This window comes from Larimichthys crocea, chromosome XX (assembly GCF_000972845.2).
Source record: "Larimichthys crocea isolate SSNF chromosome XX, L_crocea_2.0, whole genome shotgun sequence".
NCBI classification, from domain to species: Eukaryota; Metazoa; Chordata; class Actinopteri; family Sciaenidae; genus Larimichthys; species Larimichthys crocea.
The window spans coordinates 7,401,407-7,422,451 of record NC_040030.1 but is presented as its reverse complement, the minus strand read 5'-3'; the positions used below and the strand labels follow the sequence as shown (position 1 = coordinate 7,422,451).

Here is a 21,045-nt window from a genome sequence, read left to right as displayed (position 1 = left end):
TTTGCATGAGCACCATCAGGATTTTAGTGAAGTGGGATGGATTTTGGTTAAATATCTCAACTGTTTGATAGATTGCCATTAGATATGGTGCAAACTTCGATGGTAGTCAGAGGATAACTTTGGTGAAACCTGATTATCACATTTTTTGCCCGGTCCTTGTCATTTCAGAAGGATGTTTGACCCTCTCAGGCTTCAGACTCATCTGTAAGGTAATTGGTATTGAAGATGGGTTGCCCTTCTTCCAGCAAAGTCTGGACCTTGCAGATGTCACCCCAGTACCAAAGTCACGGCGTGCACCTTTTCCCATTTTTACAATCCCACTGCAAAGCTCGTTTTTGTCTCTGTCCAGCCATGTGTCGCTGGTCGGGTGCGCAAGCCATTTTTCACTTCATGCAGCTTGTAAAGCAGCCATATGGAGGGAGGGACCTGGCTGCACCCACACTGGCTCACCACTGTGGTCCTAATATTTCACTGTCTCAAGGTCATACGATATTTATATTCCCTCTGAGCTGTTTTAAAAAAAGTTCCATGAAACTTTTAACAGCGTCTTTGTCGGGACGAAATAAATACACAAGTCTATTTCAGTTTTCTTTCTCTGTTCTCACAAAAACAACGAGCATTAATCACAGCATGTCATTAATGTCACTCCTGCTCTGAATGAATTTGGCAGGCTGTCCATTGCTTCATTAGACTTTGACACTAATTAACAGTAATTTACTCATGCTGAATGTGGACGCCCTTTGGATTTCAGAAAGCCTGATCACGAATAAACAATTAGGACTTCAACAAAAGTGACAGAACGCTTTATAATGCCAAGTTGATCTAAAAGGAAAACGTATGTCAAAACACAAACACAAAGGCCTGTTAAACATAAAAACACTATTCATTGGACAACAGGCTAATGAGAAGCAAACATTCCTGCATATTTGCAATGCAACAACTGAATGCAAACCTCACAAGCATCACACTACAGTGACCACAACAGCCGAGCATCCTCCCGGTGAGATATCACTTTAGTCTGTATCAGGAGGGATCATCTCTGTAAACCTAAAACCCATTTCCTTTCCTTGCTCTGCTTGCATGCTATCTGTCTGGTTGACTTGCTTTTTATTTCCCCTTTGGTAAAGTTAGAGATACCGAAGCACAGACTGAAAAGCAGCCTCCTTTCCTTGATCCCATTTGCTAAAATTCACACTGCTATCGCACCATGGCAGACATAGAGTTTTTTTTTTCAACCTAAACTTTATGATTTGTTTGCACGCCAAGAGAAAATGGTGAATATGTTGAAGAGACCCTACATCTACTCTGTAAAAAAAAAAAAAAAAAGATCCACATTTCATCAAATCATCTTCATACTGTGCTTCTAAATGAGCAGCATTAGGAGGAAGCTATTACATTCTTCACCATGCCATCCGTTTCCAACCCTGCAGGGCAACATCCCCCCCTCAAAAAAAAGTTACCATCCAACGCACAAAGGCTGCTGTGTGACAAAAAGAGCACCACGAGCGATTCTAATCACAGATTCATGAGGAGGATAGCGTCTTCCTGAGCTTTAGCTCTTTTAATTCACATCTAGAACACCAGAAGCAAATTTCACAAGATTCTGGGGGGTAGACCGTATCGAAAGAGTCTATCTACTGTGATAAAGCAATGCTTAAAGAACTGATGTGTAGGATTTTGTGGTTACTGATCAGGTCTAGAGCTGATGTTTAGTTTGTCGATCCCGGGCTACTGTGGCAGGAAGAAACAAGTTCAACTTTTAGACTCTGTAGATATAAAAGGCACCAAAAACATAACAGTTCTTATTTTCTGGATATTATACACTTATGAAAACATATTATATTCAGTTTCTGCCTTATTCTGTAAATAGAGCCCCCTTAACCCTTATAAACTTAATGCCATATGGTCTTGGTCAATTGTGACCCAGCCCAAGAAAATCAATTTTAATTATTGGCAAATAAAGTCATTATTAATGTTTCATTTAAGCATGTTTCACTGTTTCAAGGTTCCCCAGAACTGAATCTGTGATGCATATTTATTTAGTTAGTTAGTAGTAGTGATGATACCTTCTTTAATGATTCATTTTTCTAAGAATTAGTCTGCAAAAACTGTGAATTTACTCATACAACGTGCAAAACGGCTTCCCTGTTTCCCCTTCGTGTTGACATCACCGGTCCACTACGGCTCCGCCTCCTCTCTCCGCTCATGCTGATCCCCTCTCCTTGCATCAGCACCATTTCAGGGAGAGAGAGAGAGAGAGAGAGAGAGAGAGAGAGAGACTACCCAACCACAGCAGAGCGTAGACGCGTCAGACGGCCGCCAGATCATCCCGGTTACGCACTGTTCAGAGGCCTCATCGACGGTTTGCAGCGCCAGAATCAGCAGAGGAAGAAGTCAACACAGCCGGGCACACGGCCACAGCTACAGTCAGTAATGGAGAGCCTGCTGGATAATCCAATGAAAGCCGTTCTTTACCTGAAGGAGCTCACCACTATCGTCCAGAACCAGCAAAGCCTGATCCAGACGCAGCGCCAACGCATCGACGAACTCGAGCGAAAGGTGGAGGACCTGATAGGAGAGAACCGACAGTTGCGGGACCCCCATCACTACGTCCAGCAGCCTCCTCAACATCACCACCACCACCACCACCCGACCCACCGCAGCGCAAGTCCCCAGGCGCCGACCCACCTCCATCAGCACCCGGGGAGCAACAAAGCTGCGGCTCACCTCGGCCAGCAGGCGCAGCAGCAGCAGCAGCAGCCGCCGCCACCGCAGCAGCATCAGCAGCAGCATCAGCATCAGCATCAGCAGCAGCATCAGCAGCAGCATCAGCAGCAGCATCAGCAGCAGCATCAGCAGCAGATTCCGGGTCTATCGGCCCAGCCTCAACAGCATCAGACCCCTCCTGTGCCGTCCTCCCATCACCCGCAGCAGCTGCAGCTCGTCCCCACCTCGCCGCAGTCACCAAAAGCGAGCCAAGCCGGCCCGGACTCCGTGGAGGAAGGCAAGAGGAGCCCCTGCTGCAAGTCTCTGGTTCCGCAGACACCCACCGCTCTCTGCCGCTCAGTTGGATTGGCCAGGAAAGCGGAGTAAGTAGCTCTCATGCTGTGTGCAATACAAAACAAAACACAAGCTCCATCATGGAGAGAGATTTGGTAAATTATGAGGACTGATTTTTTTTCTCCAGACAAAACAAACAGGAATCTTTTTATAATTCATGTAGATGAGCTTCTGGATTTCTGTAAATCACCATAACAGCGTTGTCTTTCCCAACATGACCTTTTATTCAAATGCTAAAACCGCACAGTGACATCTTTTCACCCAGCTGTCTCATAAAACACATAAAAGACTCACATGCACTGACCCTAATAAGATGGCTATTTTTTTTCGCTGTGTACTCTTGGCAGATCTCCTCGTCTAAATAAAGCCAATGTATTTTGGCCACAAGACAATGTGACATCCTCAAGGGTGTCAGCTGTAATCCTGGAAACATTTTCCAGGGAAGTTACTGGAGAGAATACACACCGCAGCCATATACACAATTTGTCTTGGATTAACTTCACATCCCCTGATAAGCTGAGGCTTAATTTTCTGACAGGTAATTCAGGCTCCTCCTGTATTTTCTCATTATTCACTATTGTTGCCCTGTTAAATCAATTGCATGCCTAATGGATATTGATTTCAGGGACCCAGGCTGGCGTTTTAACAGTGGTGGTTTGTTAATTCTGCACCGAGCTAGACTGACACTACTCAGTGGGACTTTAGGTGACTCTTTCGGTCATTTTGCTGTCCTTCGTGTGTTTCCACACCTAAATAATAAGTATTCTTTAAAAGGTTTCTGTTGTAAAGATACATTTTAAAACAAGCAAAGCACCGACTCTGACTTTGGGACAAATGTCAGCACTTTCACATGCTTAAAAAGAAGAAACACCTGCGATTGAGGTTCAGTGACACGGACTAACAGCTTGTTCCTCATTAAGACACCAGCTGAATGATGTTACACTCAGAGGAACGTGTCTAAAAGCAAAGACAGAAAGACATGAGCGCTTATAAATCAGACTTAGAGCATCTTCAGGGTTACTAATATGCGTTTAATAAGTGACATATGCTGTTATTCAGTCTATTTATTCCCAGCCACAATTTCTCCATCAGATTGCGATCTTGACTCTGATTCAGCCACCCCAGGACGTCAACATTGTTGTCTTTACCCTTGCTGGAAAACAAATCTTCCATGAAGTTGCAGCTTTCTTGCAGATCAGCTTTTCCTCCATGATCTCCTTGTATTTCGCTGCATGCATTTACCCTCACAAGCCTTCCCAAGACCTACTGCAGAGGAGCATGCACACAGAGTTTTTGATCAGACAAAAAAACCCCTCAAAAAACTACATTAAATCCACTTTGATTCATTGTTTCAGAACAATGAAACATGAAATCCATTTTTTTATTTGCACTCTATGTGCTTCAGAACAGCACCGAGTGCTGACTGTTCTTTGCCACTATCAAGGTCACATGAATTGCCTCTGCCAGGGCCGCACACAGTTGCACACACAAATGCACTGCACTGAGCCCCATCTGTTCCACTCGGCTGCGTTTGCATTGTTTCTGTTAATCCAGATTGATTCATCGTGCCATTAAGACATAATTCCAAAAGAGTGCAGGTCAGGAATAGTGTACATGCATAGCATTTATTGGTCCAGAAACCCACAAGATATGAGTTGGACAAAATAAATGTCAGAGGGGGATTCAATAAGCGGGTTGATTTGCAGAATGACAGTGAGAGAGTGTGCGTACTGTACACTTTCTTATCCTAAATGTAAAAGCAGTGATACATGAAAGGCAGGAGACGTGAAGGCGCATTGTAATTTCCACTCATAGCATTGATCCATCGGACGGACAAGATGCTGTATCGCTGTGCTGTCAGTGCCGCAGATACATTTCTATTAACGAGTGGATGACAGGGACGTGTCACAAACTTACTAATAAGCGTTGTGCGTTAACGTGTCTGTATATTTATCCACGTTATTCCAAGCCTCGTGATACTTTGCTTTGCAGCTACTGTTACTGAACCGACATCTGCGGGAGTTACGATTATTTCCTTCCTTACCCAGAGTTAGATGAAGAAATTTACACCTCTCCGATGTCGAAGAAATACATACTCACTCAGTACAATATTCATGACTAAGATTTCATGCTTGAATAATCACCTGAAAATGACATATAATCCTTTTATATTTACAGTGGGAGTGGGTCCTCTTCTATTGAGGCTGCCATGTTAAAAGGCCATGTTTCTACAGTAGCCCAAAACAAACAAACTAACAAACACCACTAGATGCAACTAAATTCTACACACAGGACCTTTAAGTTATATTGGGTTACTTAGATAGCTTTAAAGGTGTTAGTAGGTGAATTTTGTTATTTGTAAAATCAGCTAAAAAGCTTCAATTAACTTAGCGATAAAGCGATATTTCCCAAAATGTCAAACTTTTCTTTAAACATAAGGTTGAGTCTCACATCCTTAAATAAAATGTGTATACCGACAAGCTTCAGAGCTTATTAGATTGGTCGTTGCTAACAGATTTATAAAAAAGTAGCTATCCAAGGTCCAAGTTCTTCAGGTTGTTCTCACATCCCTCGATAGTAAAAAGCAAAGGTACAATCACAGGATACTGTTTAAGGTTTGATGATTTATTTCTCAGGTAAAGGGAAGACACAGGTGTAGCTTGCTGTTAACTCTTGCAGGAGTTGGTTCAGTGAAAGGAATAACCGAACGTCACCTCCCATAATTCATGCCAAGTATCACGGGGCTGGGAATAACATGCGTAGGTTCTTGTAAGGAAGCAAGTTAGTAAACAACTAATCCCTTAATACGGGGATGTACTAGATTTCCCACTTAACCACTGTTCCCGCAGCTCATCAGTGTTTTTACTTGATTGAAAGCGAGCAGAGAATCAATTCGCAAAGCTTTAAATGAAAAATTAGATGCTCACTCGCACGTTATGCATTCCTCATCCGGTGGCATCATTCGAAGAAATTCAAACCGAGGCTGCCTTCAGTAAATGTGATTTTAAAAAGTTGCTTCCATCCCCCCATCTCTAGCAGACTTCTGCTCTGGTATGAGCTCAGACCTCTAAGACGGAGAATCTGAAGTGTTGCAATTGTGTTACTCAGTCTGAGAAGGATTCTTGAGGGGCCCGCATGTGCGATGTGAGGGAAGCCTTCAGCAGTCCTGTCTCCTCTTCTATCTTCCTCCTCTCTCTGTCAGCTGTGCCACCCACTCTCAGCTTTCATTGTTCGTATTCTCCTCGTCTTTGACTCCTGGTTCCCAGCCTACAAATGACACCTTCGTCCACCTTACCTCATTAGTCCTCCTCCCTCCTTGACTGTCCTTGTCTCTTCTCCTCTTCATCTAAACTCCCCGTGTATTTTTACATTTATTCTACTCCACCATTTCCATCCCCTGCCCACCTTTCTGTTATTCATTCCTTTAATCAGCAGCGTATGCTACAGTCACCACCTCTGCAGTCTGGATCAGTATTCAGTCTCATCCTCTTACCATCAGGCTCTTCGCCACTTAACCCATCTCCATCTCTTGGCTAGGCTGGAGTGTTCAGTCCACCCTGTCCTTTTGGTTCCTTGTGTATGCTTCGGGGCTGCCAAGTGTGTGTTAAAATGAGAGTGTGATGGTTGGACCATGTGTTCTGGAGGGAGTCGAGAGGGGTGAGAAACAAGCTCAGGCAAGGTGGAGTGCATAGAGGTGTGTGTGTGTGTGTCTGATAGGCAGCAATCCTGTTGCCTGAGGTGGAAATCCCAGGGTTCTCATATAGCTCCGGGTGCTTCTCTGCTGCTTCCCTGCCTCCCACACACTCCTGCAGATATATTAAGGTCCTGCTCTTACACACAAAACACTCACTAATGCACACAAATCCTAACATGCCACATGCCACCTGGCAACATGTTTTTCCGCATTGGCTGAGACTCTCCTCTGCGCCCACCATGCCCTCATTTTCCTCCTACTGGCCTTGTACCAACCAGAGCGCAGTATGCATGCCATCTCATATGCCATCTACTGCCTGTGCCTGTCTCTGCAATGAGAGTTTATTCCTCTTATTGCAGAGACAGGCACAGGCAGTGGGATGTGCAGATAGCACTTAAATATGGGGATTTCAACACACACACTCATACATATATTGTGGAGTGTCCCTGCTGGATGCTGCAGTCTCCCCTTCTTCTGATGCTCTCAGATCAATGAGCCTGGAGCTTTTCCTGCACATTCTCCACCATCTATGCTAACCCTCTGAGGCCACTCTGGCCTTGATCTCCAGGTCCTTATCTTATCCTTGACTTAATTATGAGCATTTTCTCTAAATAATATATTTACGTTTTACTTTGTGGGTGCAATGTGCAACCAACACAAGATTAAACTCCAATAGCCCATAGCTGTACAGTATCGGATATTTATTCAAATGCTTATAAGGTATTCAAATTACCTTATACAAAGTGTCTGGCCTTGACTGAGACACACAGTTTGTTAGCTTTGGTTTGTTTAACCATGACTGTTTAAAAATCCTTCACAAACCTTAACCAAGTAGTTCTTTCTCTCCCTTTTAACCAAGGAGATCATTCTTCCTTATCCTGGCGGTTAATGAGAGTCAGTCGGAAAAGTAAAGTGGCAGGCCTGAAAACCAAAACAACCAGCTGAAAGACGCTAAAACACCAACAATTTGATCCATTGTCTGTTTTAAAAAGATATTAATTAGTGCAGCTAAGTAGTTTTGGAATGCCTATTACCATTTGAGGTATGAAGATTTTGTGTAGGACAATATAAGATTGCTTAAGGTTAACTACGTAAATTGTGTTTGGGGTAAACTATTTACTTAAAATTAAAATTACTTCCTCCAAATATAAACTCTACTTTCCTGTTAAGTTTCTAAACTTAACAGGGAACTTAAATACAGTTGGGGAAAATATATTTTAGCATAATCTTAACTTGTTATATAGCAGGGCTATTGAGGCCACACATTTGAGCCCATGGATGACAAAGTGAAGTCAGTTACTAATTTACCACTCATTTCCAGTTAATTCCCATGAAAAGTTTCTGATTTGGAATAATATTTCCAAAATTACCCAGCTTAACTTCCCATAGAAAGTTTCTGGAAATTTTCCACCCCTTGCAACCCTAGCTTTGAGTAGCACAAATGAATTTACATGTAACCATAGTGACACATTTCATCTTTCAGACAACGTTATCTTAAAGACACTGGCACAACAAACTGTAACAATCAGTGTAGCTCAGTACTCCGAGTGGTTTCCTGTCCCTGGAGCATAAAAGAAAAGTACCACTGCCTCTCCAAGACAACAATGAATGGGAGGGATTGAGAGAGAAGTAGATGGCTGGATGATAAATGAGTTCAAATGGACATATTGGTCCATGCTATACTTGTCTTGCTCTCTCTCTCTCTCTGTCCTCCTTTCTGTATTTCCCTAACCTGCCACCATTACTTGAGAGTTGGAACCTCCTTTCAGTTCTTTACTTCGCTCCCCCTCCCCTCGGTCTGAATGGGAATCACGTCTGCTCGGTTATGACAGGGGTGGCTTGGCTTGGCTGCTGCTGGAATCCAAATCATGAATATCACATTTGGTGCGTAGTGCTTTTAAATTGCTTCATTTCTCAGAGGACATAGCTGCCGGTTGATTCCTGACTCCCTGGTAGAATATTAGCTGTTTTCATGCACAAGTTGAGCAAAGACAGTCCCAGTTGCGGGTAATCCAGCCGTATGTGTGTGTTAAAGATTGCGTTGGGGCGTTAAAAGGATGAGAACAGCTGTTGTAAGATGATATATAGGATGATTTTCTGTCTTTTTCATTCAATGTATGGTAATCAAGGATGTAACTTACTTTGGCTTTGGATTACTTAACACTTGAGTTGGTCTGACGTATTGGTTTGATCCAATATAGAAATATCAACATATGACCATTGTTATACTGACTACAGAGTACAAATAAATCCACTTGAGCTACTCATATCTTTGCAAATGATTTAAATGGACATCATCATCAAAATGGGCTTCCCATATCTCACCCCCACCAGGGTAGCAAGAAACCTAGGGGTCATGATTGATGTCCAACTAACCTTCTCCATTCCTGTCGCCTCAGTTGCCCGGTCTGATGGTGGTCTGACAAACTCAGACCACATATTTATTCTAAAAAGCTTATATTGAAATTAAAAGCTATAAACTTCCTCATGAAACACTTTCAAACAGCTTTTTTGGTCTCAGTGATAAAGCAAAATAAAAATGGATTTCTGTGGATCTATTTCCCAATAATGTGTGTCAGTGCTAGCGAGAAGCTTTTGACTGATATACACTGGTATATTTTGACTGCTTTTTTAGGTTGCCACAAATTTGTTGTAGAAAACTAGAGGGGGAGATTATTATGTACAAAAGGTACATAAACAGAATGACAGACGGGCTAAATAATTAGACAGATTAAAGAATAGAACAGAATAATTTAATACTGAGAAGCCCGTCGCCCCATTTTCTTCATAACTTGGCTACAATGCAGTTTCTTTTCAGTGTCCTCTGCCTCTGATTCAAAATCAATCAAAATGACAAAGCTTGGCACCACCATGATTTTTTCTTTTAAACATGACTCCCCAACTGGCAGCCCTCTGTCACTTGGGCAAGATGCCTGACTTGATGCCTCACTGAAAAGACAGACGTGTCATCCTCGTCCTTGACACTTCCAGATGCCTTGGATGACATCATCTTTTATATGTAAAATACTGCATTACGGCTGTGCATACGATTTGAATATGTTTTTAGTCACGTGGCGCTGGCATGGTTGGAGGTAAATTATGCATCTGACTGATGAATTTCAGTCCTTCATGCAAATGAACAGTAAGCCTAATGAGCAATCAGGAGAGTGTGTGTGACATTAGTATGCAATGCATATTTCAGAGTGGAAAAGACAGTGTTGTCATGTAGTTTTTCTTTAAAATTATCACTCTGATAGAAATGTAAAAAGAAAATATTGAGTTTTATTATGTCACATGCTATATTTTGCATATTTCAAAGAGTGACAGCTGCCTACAGAGTGTAACAACAACACTTTTGCGGAAGTAATAAAAAAGCGATAATGTGTGTAGGTGTGTTAAGTGTGATAGTACACCCCTCATATCACACTCTTCCAATCGCTGCATAATGCATTACACGTATCTTTTAACACATATGCGATTAGCCGGCAGTTAGCAGTCGCTAACATATGTGGTGTTATAATGAAACGAATGTGTTGCCCAGAAACTAACACTCCAATATTATGATTATGAATGTAAAAGTGTGTTACTCCAGTGTTTGTTTTTCTAAGATGGTGGGATCCCTCAAGGGCAGATAATGCCGACTTTTGGTCAGTGAGCTAATGACTTCTCTGTGTAGCACAGGGAAAAGGGATCTTTGGAAGTAGGATCCATGTGCAGTTATGGACAAATGTTTACCCCATCTGTCGTAGAGATTTCACCTCCTGGGAGCTTAATGCTGAAAATCCCTCAGACAATCCTAATTGCTTTTCACCATGTCTACTAGTGTGCATCTATGTGCGTGTATCCAACGAGGGTTAGGCGAGCGGTTAAATTATGGGCCGAACGTTTTGAGGTTATTTAGTTTGATCAGTGATTTTTGGACTTATTTTTGTATTTTCTATAAATTAAACATTATTTGTGGTCACTGTAGTATAACAGATGATAATTGTACCGCAAAGATATGTTGCAATTTCAAGCTCTTAAGGTGAAAAGTTTAAAACGGTGACATGATATGCTTGGAAGTTTAGCTGGCTGATTCAGACATCTTTGTCCATCGACTGTTCTTTCACTAGTTTTATGTACAAGACAACACCGGTCCATTGGTCTTTTATGAAAGAGACTCATAGTTCATTCCTTATTTCTTTAAACATCGAAGAGGATACAAAATATCCAAATATAGAGTCAAAAAGAGAGAAAGAATACGTGAGAAACTCACAATTTAAGGTTAATTAAGTTAATACAGCTGAGTAAAATGACTTTAAATTTACTGGTGACATTTACATCTTCAGACACGTTAATTATGTACCTTATAATGGCTCTTGTGATTGAAAAATTGCACTCTGTCACTGATTAAAAAAGATTAATTGTTCAGCTTTGGCTCATGCTGCAACAGCAAAGTTTCTACTATTTATAGTTTACAGGCTACATATGGATATGTGATAAACTGTCATTTAATTTATTGCCCATTTCTCTCTATCCGACCTAATCTCCATGTCTGCTGTTACACTGTATACTTAAACAAACACACACCCATGCACAGGCGCACACTTGCCTAGGGAAATGTCAAGTATGGTTAACTTTACGACCCAGAGTAATGTTCAAAGCCATCCACCTAAAGGCTGCGAGGCATTGCAGGGTTGATCGGAACAGGCACAGCATGTCGAATCGGCTTTCCTGGTCTTTTCAACACATCTCACAAAGCCTCAGCCGAGGCTCAACCATGATTACTTGTACCGTGCAAGAGGAAAAAAAAGGAGATACATCCGCTTGGCTACTAATGTACACTAATATTGATCATTCATTTACATTCTTCACACCTGTGGACACACATTCCTACATCCAATTACTTTCTTTCATATATATGATATACAACTTTTAAAATACATGTGTTTGCTTTCCTGCAGTTTTTTAATGTGTAATAATATACAGGAGGGGTTGTTACCTTGCATTAAATGCTTGGTTGAGTGCAGAATTTACTCTTTTCCTGGAGGCCACAGGTAGAAATGACTAACTGATTTCGTGTGTATATGCGCCTTGCTGGTGCCTCACCTCGTTATATTTAATAAGCATTTGGGTTTTCAAAACATTTTCACACTCAGATGACCATAAAAGCATCTTGCCCCTTCCCTTGCATTGTCGTTATATCATCAACACCCTGTCTGTCAACCCTATGATGCCAGGATTACATCATCAGGTGCCAGTAGGAGGAGCTGATGATTTTTCTACTTCCCTACCTCCCTGAACATATAAATAAAAATAAGATACTAGCTGCTGCTGCTAAACTGGGTGATGGGATTTTCCCCATCAGCCCAAACCCTGGGTCATATATGACAGCCACATCAGTTTGATAGCTGTCAAGCGTTAGCATGAAGCATCGCAAATATCTGTGAAAATTGACCCACTGCCAAGTATTCAGCAGATGGCCCTGCAGCAGCACAGTGTAAGCGTGATGCTCGATATGAGCCGCTAAAAACTGTTGAATGGTGGAGGCACCAGCTGGAGATCAGATGAAAACAGTAGGGGAAAAAAAAAAATTCTGCTTTTCAAAAGCAGGAAGCATGCTTTCATATTTTTCTGCTGCTAGTAGAAATTTTATCCTTTATAGATGTTCCCGTCTTGTAAAAAAATATGTTTCTAACCCCGGTTTCAGACCAAACGTACAAGAGCCGGCTCAAGATAGTGTGCAGAATGAAGAGCAGCACAAAGTGGAGGATGCAACTGGCAAAACCGGAGTCTGAATAATGGCAATATCAGTTTAATAACCTTTTATTCTCATTCTGTCTGATAAATTTTCTCGTGCTTGAGACGGAAACACCTTCGTTTACTCAGTGGCTGCTGTGATAAATGTCCATTTGTGTACGGACACTGTGCACTTACTGGAAATGACAATTGCAACATTTTACTGCTCCTTCTTCTCTACTTGCTGGGCTGCTAAAAATTTGGCCAACATATGAACTTTTTTTTTTTTTTTTTAACACAAACTTGTCCGGTAGAAATAAATCCAACTCAGTGTCAGTCTTCAACCCCTTCAGCTGACGGCGCTCTCTTTGACAAGCGAGCACCAGGAAGCGGTTCACTCCTGTTCTTCCCCCTCCGGGCTCAGCTCTCAGCTCCTCTCTGCTTGTTTTCCTCCTCCGTCAAAAGGCTTCTCTTTTAAGTTTTCTTGAAGGGAGACCAACAGTTGGGAGCTGAGTTGAAAAAGAGTGTAAAATGTTCGAGAGCCTAGAAAGAAGTCCATTTATTTTTTCATTATTTAGGGGATTACATCAAAACTCCCAAATAAAATCTTCAGTCCTCACAAACATTATTACCCTTTGTTGTTTTTTTCCTGTTCTGCTCTGAAGTCCAGGTCATCAGCAGTTAACGCGTGATAACTGTGATCTCAGGAGGTGTTCAGACGTGATGCAGCATGATGAAGTGAAACGATATCGTATCTGTAACTGTCAAGTGCTGCAGTGGAATCACGAAAGCCACTATGAGATAGATAAAGTGTGAATCGTTGCAGCTCTCCTGGCACTGTCAGTTATATATATATATATTTTTTAAGGGATCGAACACAAGGACGAATTGTTTTATCTTCCTCCTTTGTTTGCCTTTCCTCTTGGGAAAAGTGGTCTTGCTCTCTCGTCCGTCTCCACTTCTCTTAAGTTTCAGTTGCAGGAGGTGAACTAAGCCACCTGGGAAGGCCCGTAATGACGTAAACCTTTCAAGAAGCTTTTTTAAAATTCACTGTGTGTGTGTGTGTGTGTGTGTGTGTGTGTGTGTGTGTGTAAAGAAATTGATATAGTAGACTCTCTGGATTGAATTTTGAGGCATGTATCTGTGTGTGTGTGTCTACTCTTGCTCATAAAAGAAAGTTCATATTTTGGCTCATAATCCACTGCGCAATCATATTTCATACATCATTTTAACCCAACCAATGGGTTGGGTTTGGGTATACCCAGGCTCTGGGTATACGCACTGTGTGACACTGTATGTTAACTGCTTGTTAGTTTCTGATAGGACACCCCAAATCTGCACTTTGGCTGCTTTATCTAACTTTAACATTAGTTTCACAGACTGACAAGACAAGTCCACTGTCTGTGTGTGTGTGTACTCGTGCTCCAAAGAGAGTTCATGGATATATTTTGGCCAATAATCCACTGCGCAATCATGTTTAATACAGAATTTTAACCCACCAACGCGAAGCCCCGGGTATGTGTGTTGAATTTATTTCTCTCTGAAAGCCTTACACACTTACAGCCAGTAAAACAAAGTGATAAACTAGCACTTACAGCGACTGCCAATTTGCCAAATGGACGTGAAGTATTACAAACACATTTTGAGTGTCTTTTTATTTAACACCATCAAAGTGGCTGTACCAATACTGCTATGAGACGAGTTGACTTGTGGAATGCATAAAGGCTAATATATATTAGCTGACCTAAATTAATCTTAAGAGTTGTGATGATCTTGATGTTGCAGATAGGGTTGGAACATTTCCGCCAGAACCTTTCCCAGAAACTTTCCATGCGAATTATGGGAATTTATGGGAATTAACTAGAAATGGATGGTAATTTAGTCATTGGGGGTAGGCTAGCATCATGATAGCCTCATAAATGGTCTTATTTAGCATCTAACTTATCAGCTAGCTATCTACTGTGTTATCATGTGATATTTGCAAGTTAATTCCATAGATCAAATATATTTACCCCATAATATCATCAAAACTTATTTTATGTAGCGCACAGGCTCAGATGTGTGGCTAGTCTTTAACAATCAATAGGGGAATAATATAGATCTTCAAGTGTGCGGGTATGAAATCTGGTTGTTTTAGTCAAGATTATGTTAAAATAAATATCCCCCAAACTATATTTCCCTATTACGGGCCAACCTTCAATTTTGTAAATTCATGTTTTATTCCGGTTAATGCAGATAAATTCCTGTTAATTCCCATGGAAAGTTTCTAACCTTGAAAATTTTACAACCCTAGATGCAGATGTAGGTAACTTGTTCTTGTTTTTACCTTCTTCTAGGTGTGAAACATGTATTAACACTCACTATGGACATTTTTTCCATTTGGGCAATTTTTAAAAATGATTTAATGATGGTAGTTTTGAGCAGAGCGGAAAATGTTTAAGAGATTTATGCAGAAAGAATAGAAAATATTAATTTGTAAAGTTTTTATGCAGTTTTTTGGAAGCGGACATTTTTGTCCTTAATGACTTAAGAGGGTAGTAAATTAAACTGAGGGTTGAGATTATCGCTGTATAGACATACATGTACGTTTTTCTTGACTTTTACTCTGAAATTAATTTATTCTAAAATATTGCATCAAAACAAACATAAATGGATTAATGACAACAAACTCAAAAATCTCCTTTTAACCAAGCAGCCATGTTTCAGCCCTGCTACTATTATGAATATGTTTGCTTCCTCCACGGTCAATTGTATTTGTGTTTACCATGTTTGGTCTTCAGGGGCAGAATCTAATACCACATATTATGTTATTTCAATGAGCAAGCATGTTCACAGTTATTTTCTTCCCTGACTGCCAAGGAAATGGTCTGTGAAAACTAATCCATCAATTATTGCGAGCTTTGATCCCCCCACCCTCTCTCGTTCTCTCGTTCTCTTCCATGCTTCAAATTGTATCACTTCACCGTGCACAGATCTTTTTCCGCCTTGAGCCGGGTTGAATCAGCCCGGGAGCTATTGACACAGTTAAGCTGAATTCAACACGAGGAGGAGCGCATCGACAATCACATTAGGCACAAGAAGTTAAAACAAAATACAATGAAACCGTGGTGTGCAGATTACAGTCTGACTCAAACAGACCCAGCGTGTGGAAGAGCTTATAAAAGCTTATAGATTTTTTATAGGTGGTATTATGAGTTTAGACCATGAGGGGAGCTGAGTCATTGGTGTGGAAGATCAGAAAGGAGGTCATGCGAGTTCAGTTTAATCTTGGGCAACCCGCATTGATCAAACAACGCCGGCTGTTTGAGGGATGTGTGTGAAACCGGAGGTAAGGGTTCATTGCCTTGCTTGCATTCATTTGAATACATGTTCATGTGCAGAAGAAACGTGTTGAGTAATCCTGAACATGGGAATGGATGGATTGTCGTCACAATTAGTATGTGAGGAAAGAAATGCAGGGATTAATTCGATAATTCCAGCTCCCAGTCTTCTCGTATCAACTCGTTCATGCAAGAAGAGATTCACGAGAGTTGACTTTTATGGGGTTTCAGTCGGGTATGTGCTATCTCTATCTTCTTTTAAAGGTCCCCCCATAAACCAAAATTGTTATAAAACATTTGCAAGCTATTTTTTTGTGGAAAGATGGAGGTGACAGTAAAATAGAGTGGAGTGATGGCAAAAATATTGGAGAGAAAGATGTCAAAAGCGAGACATCAAAGCGGAGGCAGACGGATGGGTTAAGATCAGAATCAAAAGAAAAGTGCTTCAAAAGATAAAAAGCTCATCCTCCACAATACTCCCATGTGAAATCTAAAATACGATGAAATCAGTGATTCAGATGTATTTTAGTTTTGACACAGTTTGGCTGAACGTGAATATTTTCAGGCAACTAACCCCTCTGCACGCTTCACCCACCTCGCCAATAATATCTATTGATTAAATTTAAATGAGCTTGCCTTTTTTTTCCCCCCAGTTATCAAGAAAACAAAGACTCAGCAGGTTTGGGCGTCGGTGTCTGAGATTATGCTGGTTTACACTGCGTATCAAAATCACGAGGCCATGCCCAAGTGAGATGCACACGTTTGAAACAGGAGCTGGCAAGTTGGCAACATTTTGTGCTTTTCTTAAATAAAGAGCTGTAGAATATTGTAACATTGGAGCTCGTATAGCTCCATATGTAGCATACAGACATGACAGTGGTATTGATCTTCTTATCCAACTCTTGGCAAGAAATGCCAAGTGTATTCACCAAAATATGAACTACGCAGACATTCTAGCCAAAAGAAGCCAAATATATCCCATCCATCCATTATCTGTAACCTCTTATCCTTGTCAGAGCCTATTGCAGCTGACTTGAGATGAGAGGCGGGGTACACCCTTGACAAGTCGCCAGTTCATCACAGGGCACAAAGAGACAAACAACTATTCACACTCACATTTATACCTACCACCAATTTAGATTCACCAATTCACCTGTTAAGTGCATGTCTTTGGACATGTGGGAGGAAGCTGGTGTACCCAGAGAGAACCTACGGCAAATATATTTCACTGTACGATACATTTGTGTTGTATCCTGAAGAATTACTGCTCTCACTCACGCCACGGTGCCAACAGCGTGAATTTGATTCATCGCCTTTATTAACGTATTTGTGTATGGCTGTAAATCATCGCATGATACACACCCTGGATGTTTTTATACCTTGTCCTATACAACACACACCCTTTATCTGTGTGAACAAGTGGCTCTGCTGCTTCCAACGCTCGCAGTAATCTGTGTCCCCTCAGAGACCGCCTGTGTTCTCGACCTATTAAAAAACGGCCACAGCGGTGTCATGGTCATTAAGGCGAACACAATTAGAGGAGGCATTAACAATGGGAATTAATTTGCTGTCATACCCTCCCTGTACCGTCTGCTATTGTTGCTGTCAAATCCCCCCCCTACCAACCTCATGTTTCTGACTAGCCTAGAAAGTTTAACTTCAGTTTTTCAAAAGACCTTGCATGTCGCGTGATAAACTACTGCATTTCACAGCCCGGAGAGAGCGTGGTGGTTAGACTGAAGTGCTCTCGAGGTGAACCAGAAGACACGCTCTTGAAGGAGGTATATAAGAAGACATAGAGGTCTCCTTGTTTTCTACGTCCTCTCCCAGGGGACAGACAGGAAGGGGAACAGAAAGGGATGATTGCAAGGAGATTGACTACAGGGCAGAAGATAAAAAGCCAACAGAGAGGGTGATAAGGGATAGAGGGGTGGTTGCTGCCGAGAACATTAGCCTTGCTTTCTCATCTTTATGTCTCACCTCTGTCCTTCTGTCCAGGGATAGGACAAGGCATATGTTCTTTTTTCTGGCTGCGTCCTCTGACAGCAGGAGTAATTGAGCAAATTCCTCTCTTGCATAACACGCTGTGCCTGCAGGACCAAGAATAGGGGGATGGGGAGTCATAGACGGTGATGGAAAATCAGTGTAAAAGGGACAGAAGGAAAGGGGAAGAGTGGGGGGAAGGGAGGATACTGAAGAATGAGCTGTGGAGGTTGAAGGAGAGGACATACTGGTGGAGGAAGTATAGCAAAGGCGCCATGCTCACACATAAAATTTTTATATTCTGCCTCTTCCCTTGCTATATTTCAGTATCAACCTTCACTTGTGACTAGAGTACGTTTCAGTGAAATATCTGGGAAGCATTATTGGTACAGTTGCTGCTTTCACTATCCTGTAAATTGCTCAAAACATGAGGACATTTGCTGAAAGTTTAGTTTTGCAGTTTTTTTCCCCCCATTAAATCCATATAAAAGCAATTCTGCACCGTAGCCAGTTACTGGAACCGGAAAGTGTGAAAACTTCATGAAACGCAGCCCCAATATTTTGTGGTGAGTTGTCAGATAAAACTTGTAATTTATGCGTTTTGCTGGAACGGAGGAAGGAGAACAAAAGGGGAGCTATTACTGCCATTGCTTTAGAACTTGACACTATTGGTCAATTAACAGAGAAATAACTGTCAAACAGTGTCTGGTTCCTGCTTCTTAAATGTGAAAATGTGCTCCTTTTCATTGGCATATATAGTAGAGATAGACAGAAAACTAAATGTGTTAGTTTGGGGAGGTATTCAACATGTCATAGGCAAAACAATGAATCAATGAATCTAGAAAATAACAGGCAGATTGATTGATAATGAAAATAATTAGTTCATTGCTTTATAAATGCGAAGGGTATGTTTGAATAGTTTTCCTTGACCTCGATGTGAAACATCATGAGGTCAAGAAAAGATGTGGAGGAGAATGCATAAGGATTTAGGAGAAGATGACTGCGGTGCTGCCGCAAAGATTTGTTGGATTGTATTACCGCCTTTCCTTTCGTAAAGGATGGACTGGTGTTTCCTATGCGAAAGGAGATAAGGAAGGAAGCACCGAGGCTCCTTTCCTTAACCTTTAGAGGATTTGAGCAGCTGTTACCATGGCTATCATCATAGCTTATTATCTACGTTAATTCATTTCACTCTGTTAAGAACCTTCCTATGCAAAATAGACAATTTGACTGGACTCCAAGTTGAACCAAGTGTGTCTCTCTCCGTGGTTCTGAAACCTTGTCTCTCTTTCTGTCTCTCCATGATGATGAAACACCAATTTCTGCTTCCCTCACTCTTTCGCTGTCAGATTCACCGGTTATTGAAGTATTGTCAAAAATATGAACGGGGGACCCCAGGAAGAAAATCTACTGTTATAATACAGTAGCTAATGTGGATCTAAATACATAAAACAAACAAATCAAACTTATTTAACTGCACAAATTCAGCCTGATGAATGCCACCCGTTCACGGGAAGGTCTGTGATCATTAGATTTGATAATTAGCATAATTAACACCCCTAAAAATGACCATATAAGGCTATTTGTTCCTGTTCTGCTCCATTTGCTGGCTGGATTCATTCACAAAAATGTTACCAAAGAGTAAAAAACAAGACTTCAGCCTTCAGTTAGCCGTGTCAGTAGCGGTGTCAGATATTAATACTGACGTGTCACAATGAAAAGGAAGGTAAAGAGTCTTATTTGTATGCTGACTTGTATAAATATTTAATCATGCCTTGAGGTGCTGACAAAATGTGGCGTTCATCAGTGACAGCTGTGATTCCTTGAGTGTACAGGACATCTGGCTGTATCAAGGTCGAGTGTTAGTGGGACTGCTTTAAACCGGGCAACAAAGCTGTCAGTGGCTCAAATCCAGGCAGCCATTGTCTTCTGATTGCCAGCCTAACTGACACCGGGCCAGTGATTTTATGCTAGGGTAATCTCCCTATAAATAAAATCTGTGGCAACATTTTGTCTGGGTTGAGTGAGGTAGTGTGAGTGCTGGAGAGTGCTGCACTCTAAAAAAAAAACATGGAATAAGGAGGAAGCAGGCTGTGCTTGTGTTTGGGAGAAATAGTCTTTCCTTAGTCAATAATAAGAGAAGAAGTTGTGTCTGGGACTTCACACAAAGAAGGCTGACAAAACCAGAAGGCCTGAGGCAAGAGGGAGACAAACAAACAAACAAACAGGCAACAGGCAGCAGAAAAAAACAGGGGAGAAGCTACAGCTATGAAGCATAGCAGACAATCTTGCAGAAGGGTAAACGCTGACTGTGGGGTTTATATTGGGGCTAATGATGAATCGGAAGCAGGTGTATAGGGAGGAGACTGGTCAGGTGATGAGCCACAATGGGAAATACACTGAGGACAACTGGTGGGAAGGTCTAGAACAACAGGAAAAGGTAGATCCACCCAGAAGGTTGGCCAGAAATAAACTGAATACATTATGTATGTATTCCTGCACCTGCACTATTATAAGTCGGGACTATGTTCATTTTGTCTATTGCCAGCATTTTTGATATTTTGAGGTGATCGGGCAGGTGAGAGTTAGCCGGACATGTTTGCAGTTTACAGTTTTAGAGTGAGCTGACTAAGTTATGGTGGGAGGGGGGGGGGTTTGACCCAGAAAAAAAGAGCCACATATGTAGGACTGAAAATCAAAAAGATACAACTCAGTTCTTACCATGAACTACATAATACCATCTGTTTGATCTATTTCTATTCTTCCTCTCGCAGAAACCAAACAGTGCTTCACCAGTTCTGCTGCCCCGCCCCAGAGGCCCCTGAGGGGGAGACCTCTACCGCCTGTGTCCCCAGGTAAGACGGCCGCGTCCTTGCAACATCTGCACAAATATTTATTTTTTTAAAAACTTATTTATTTACTTTGAACTTTTTTTTTTATGTAAATTTTAATTGCAGCCACTTATCATGCATCCTGTTAATAGCGGTGCTGCAGTAGCTACTTTAGGCAACACAACTACCCCAGCAGTGTCATCTGAGATGAAGTGGTTGTAAATGCTTCAGTTACTTCCAGGCACAATCTGGATTTCTGCACCCCCTTTTTACGATGACGATGAGTCAATAAGAGAGGCGACTTCTGTCACATAAACTTGGGTTTTGGGTTCTGCTGAGGCTGCGAGACTTGTTGTTTCCACAGAGCGTTAGTGTTTGTGTTTGTCAGGCTCTCAAGATAAATCCACTGGAACACAGTCGTAATATCCAAATCAATCAC

At 41.5% G+C, this 21,045-nt stretch overlaps 2 protein-coding genes across 4 annotated transcripts in view; one reads left to right on the top strand and one right to left on the bottom strand.

The window, feature by feature from the left end:
* Positions 1-21,045, bottom strand: part of LOC104928802 (E3 ubiquitin-protein ligase TRIM38) — an 899,066-nt gene that overhangs the window by 636,662 nt on the left and 241,359 nt on the right. The window lies entirely within an intron of this gene.
* Positions 2,034-21,045, top strand: part of iqsec3a (IQ motif and Sec7 domain ArfGEF 3a) — a 94,739-nt gene continuing 75,727 nt past the window's right edge. Inside the window, exons 1-2 of one of the 3 annotated variants that reach the window (XM_019273483.2) lie at positions 2,034-3,089; positions 20,550-20,630. In XM_019273483.2, coding sequence (XP_019129028.2) covers positions 2,206-3,089; positions 20,550-20,630 — 965 coding nt within the window. In that variant the 5' untranslated portion in view covers positions 2,034-2,205. Of the gene's footprint in view, positions 3,090-20,549; positions 20,631-21,045 lie in introns of those variants that run through there. The other 2 variants (XM_019273482.2, XM_019273484.2) reach the window with 2 other exon arrangements.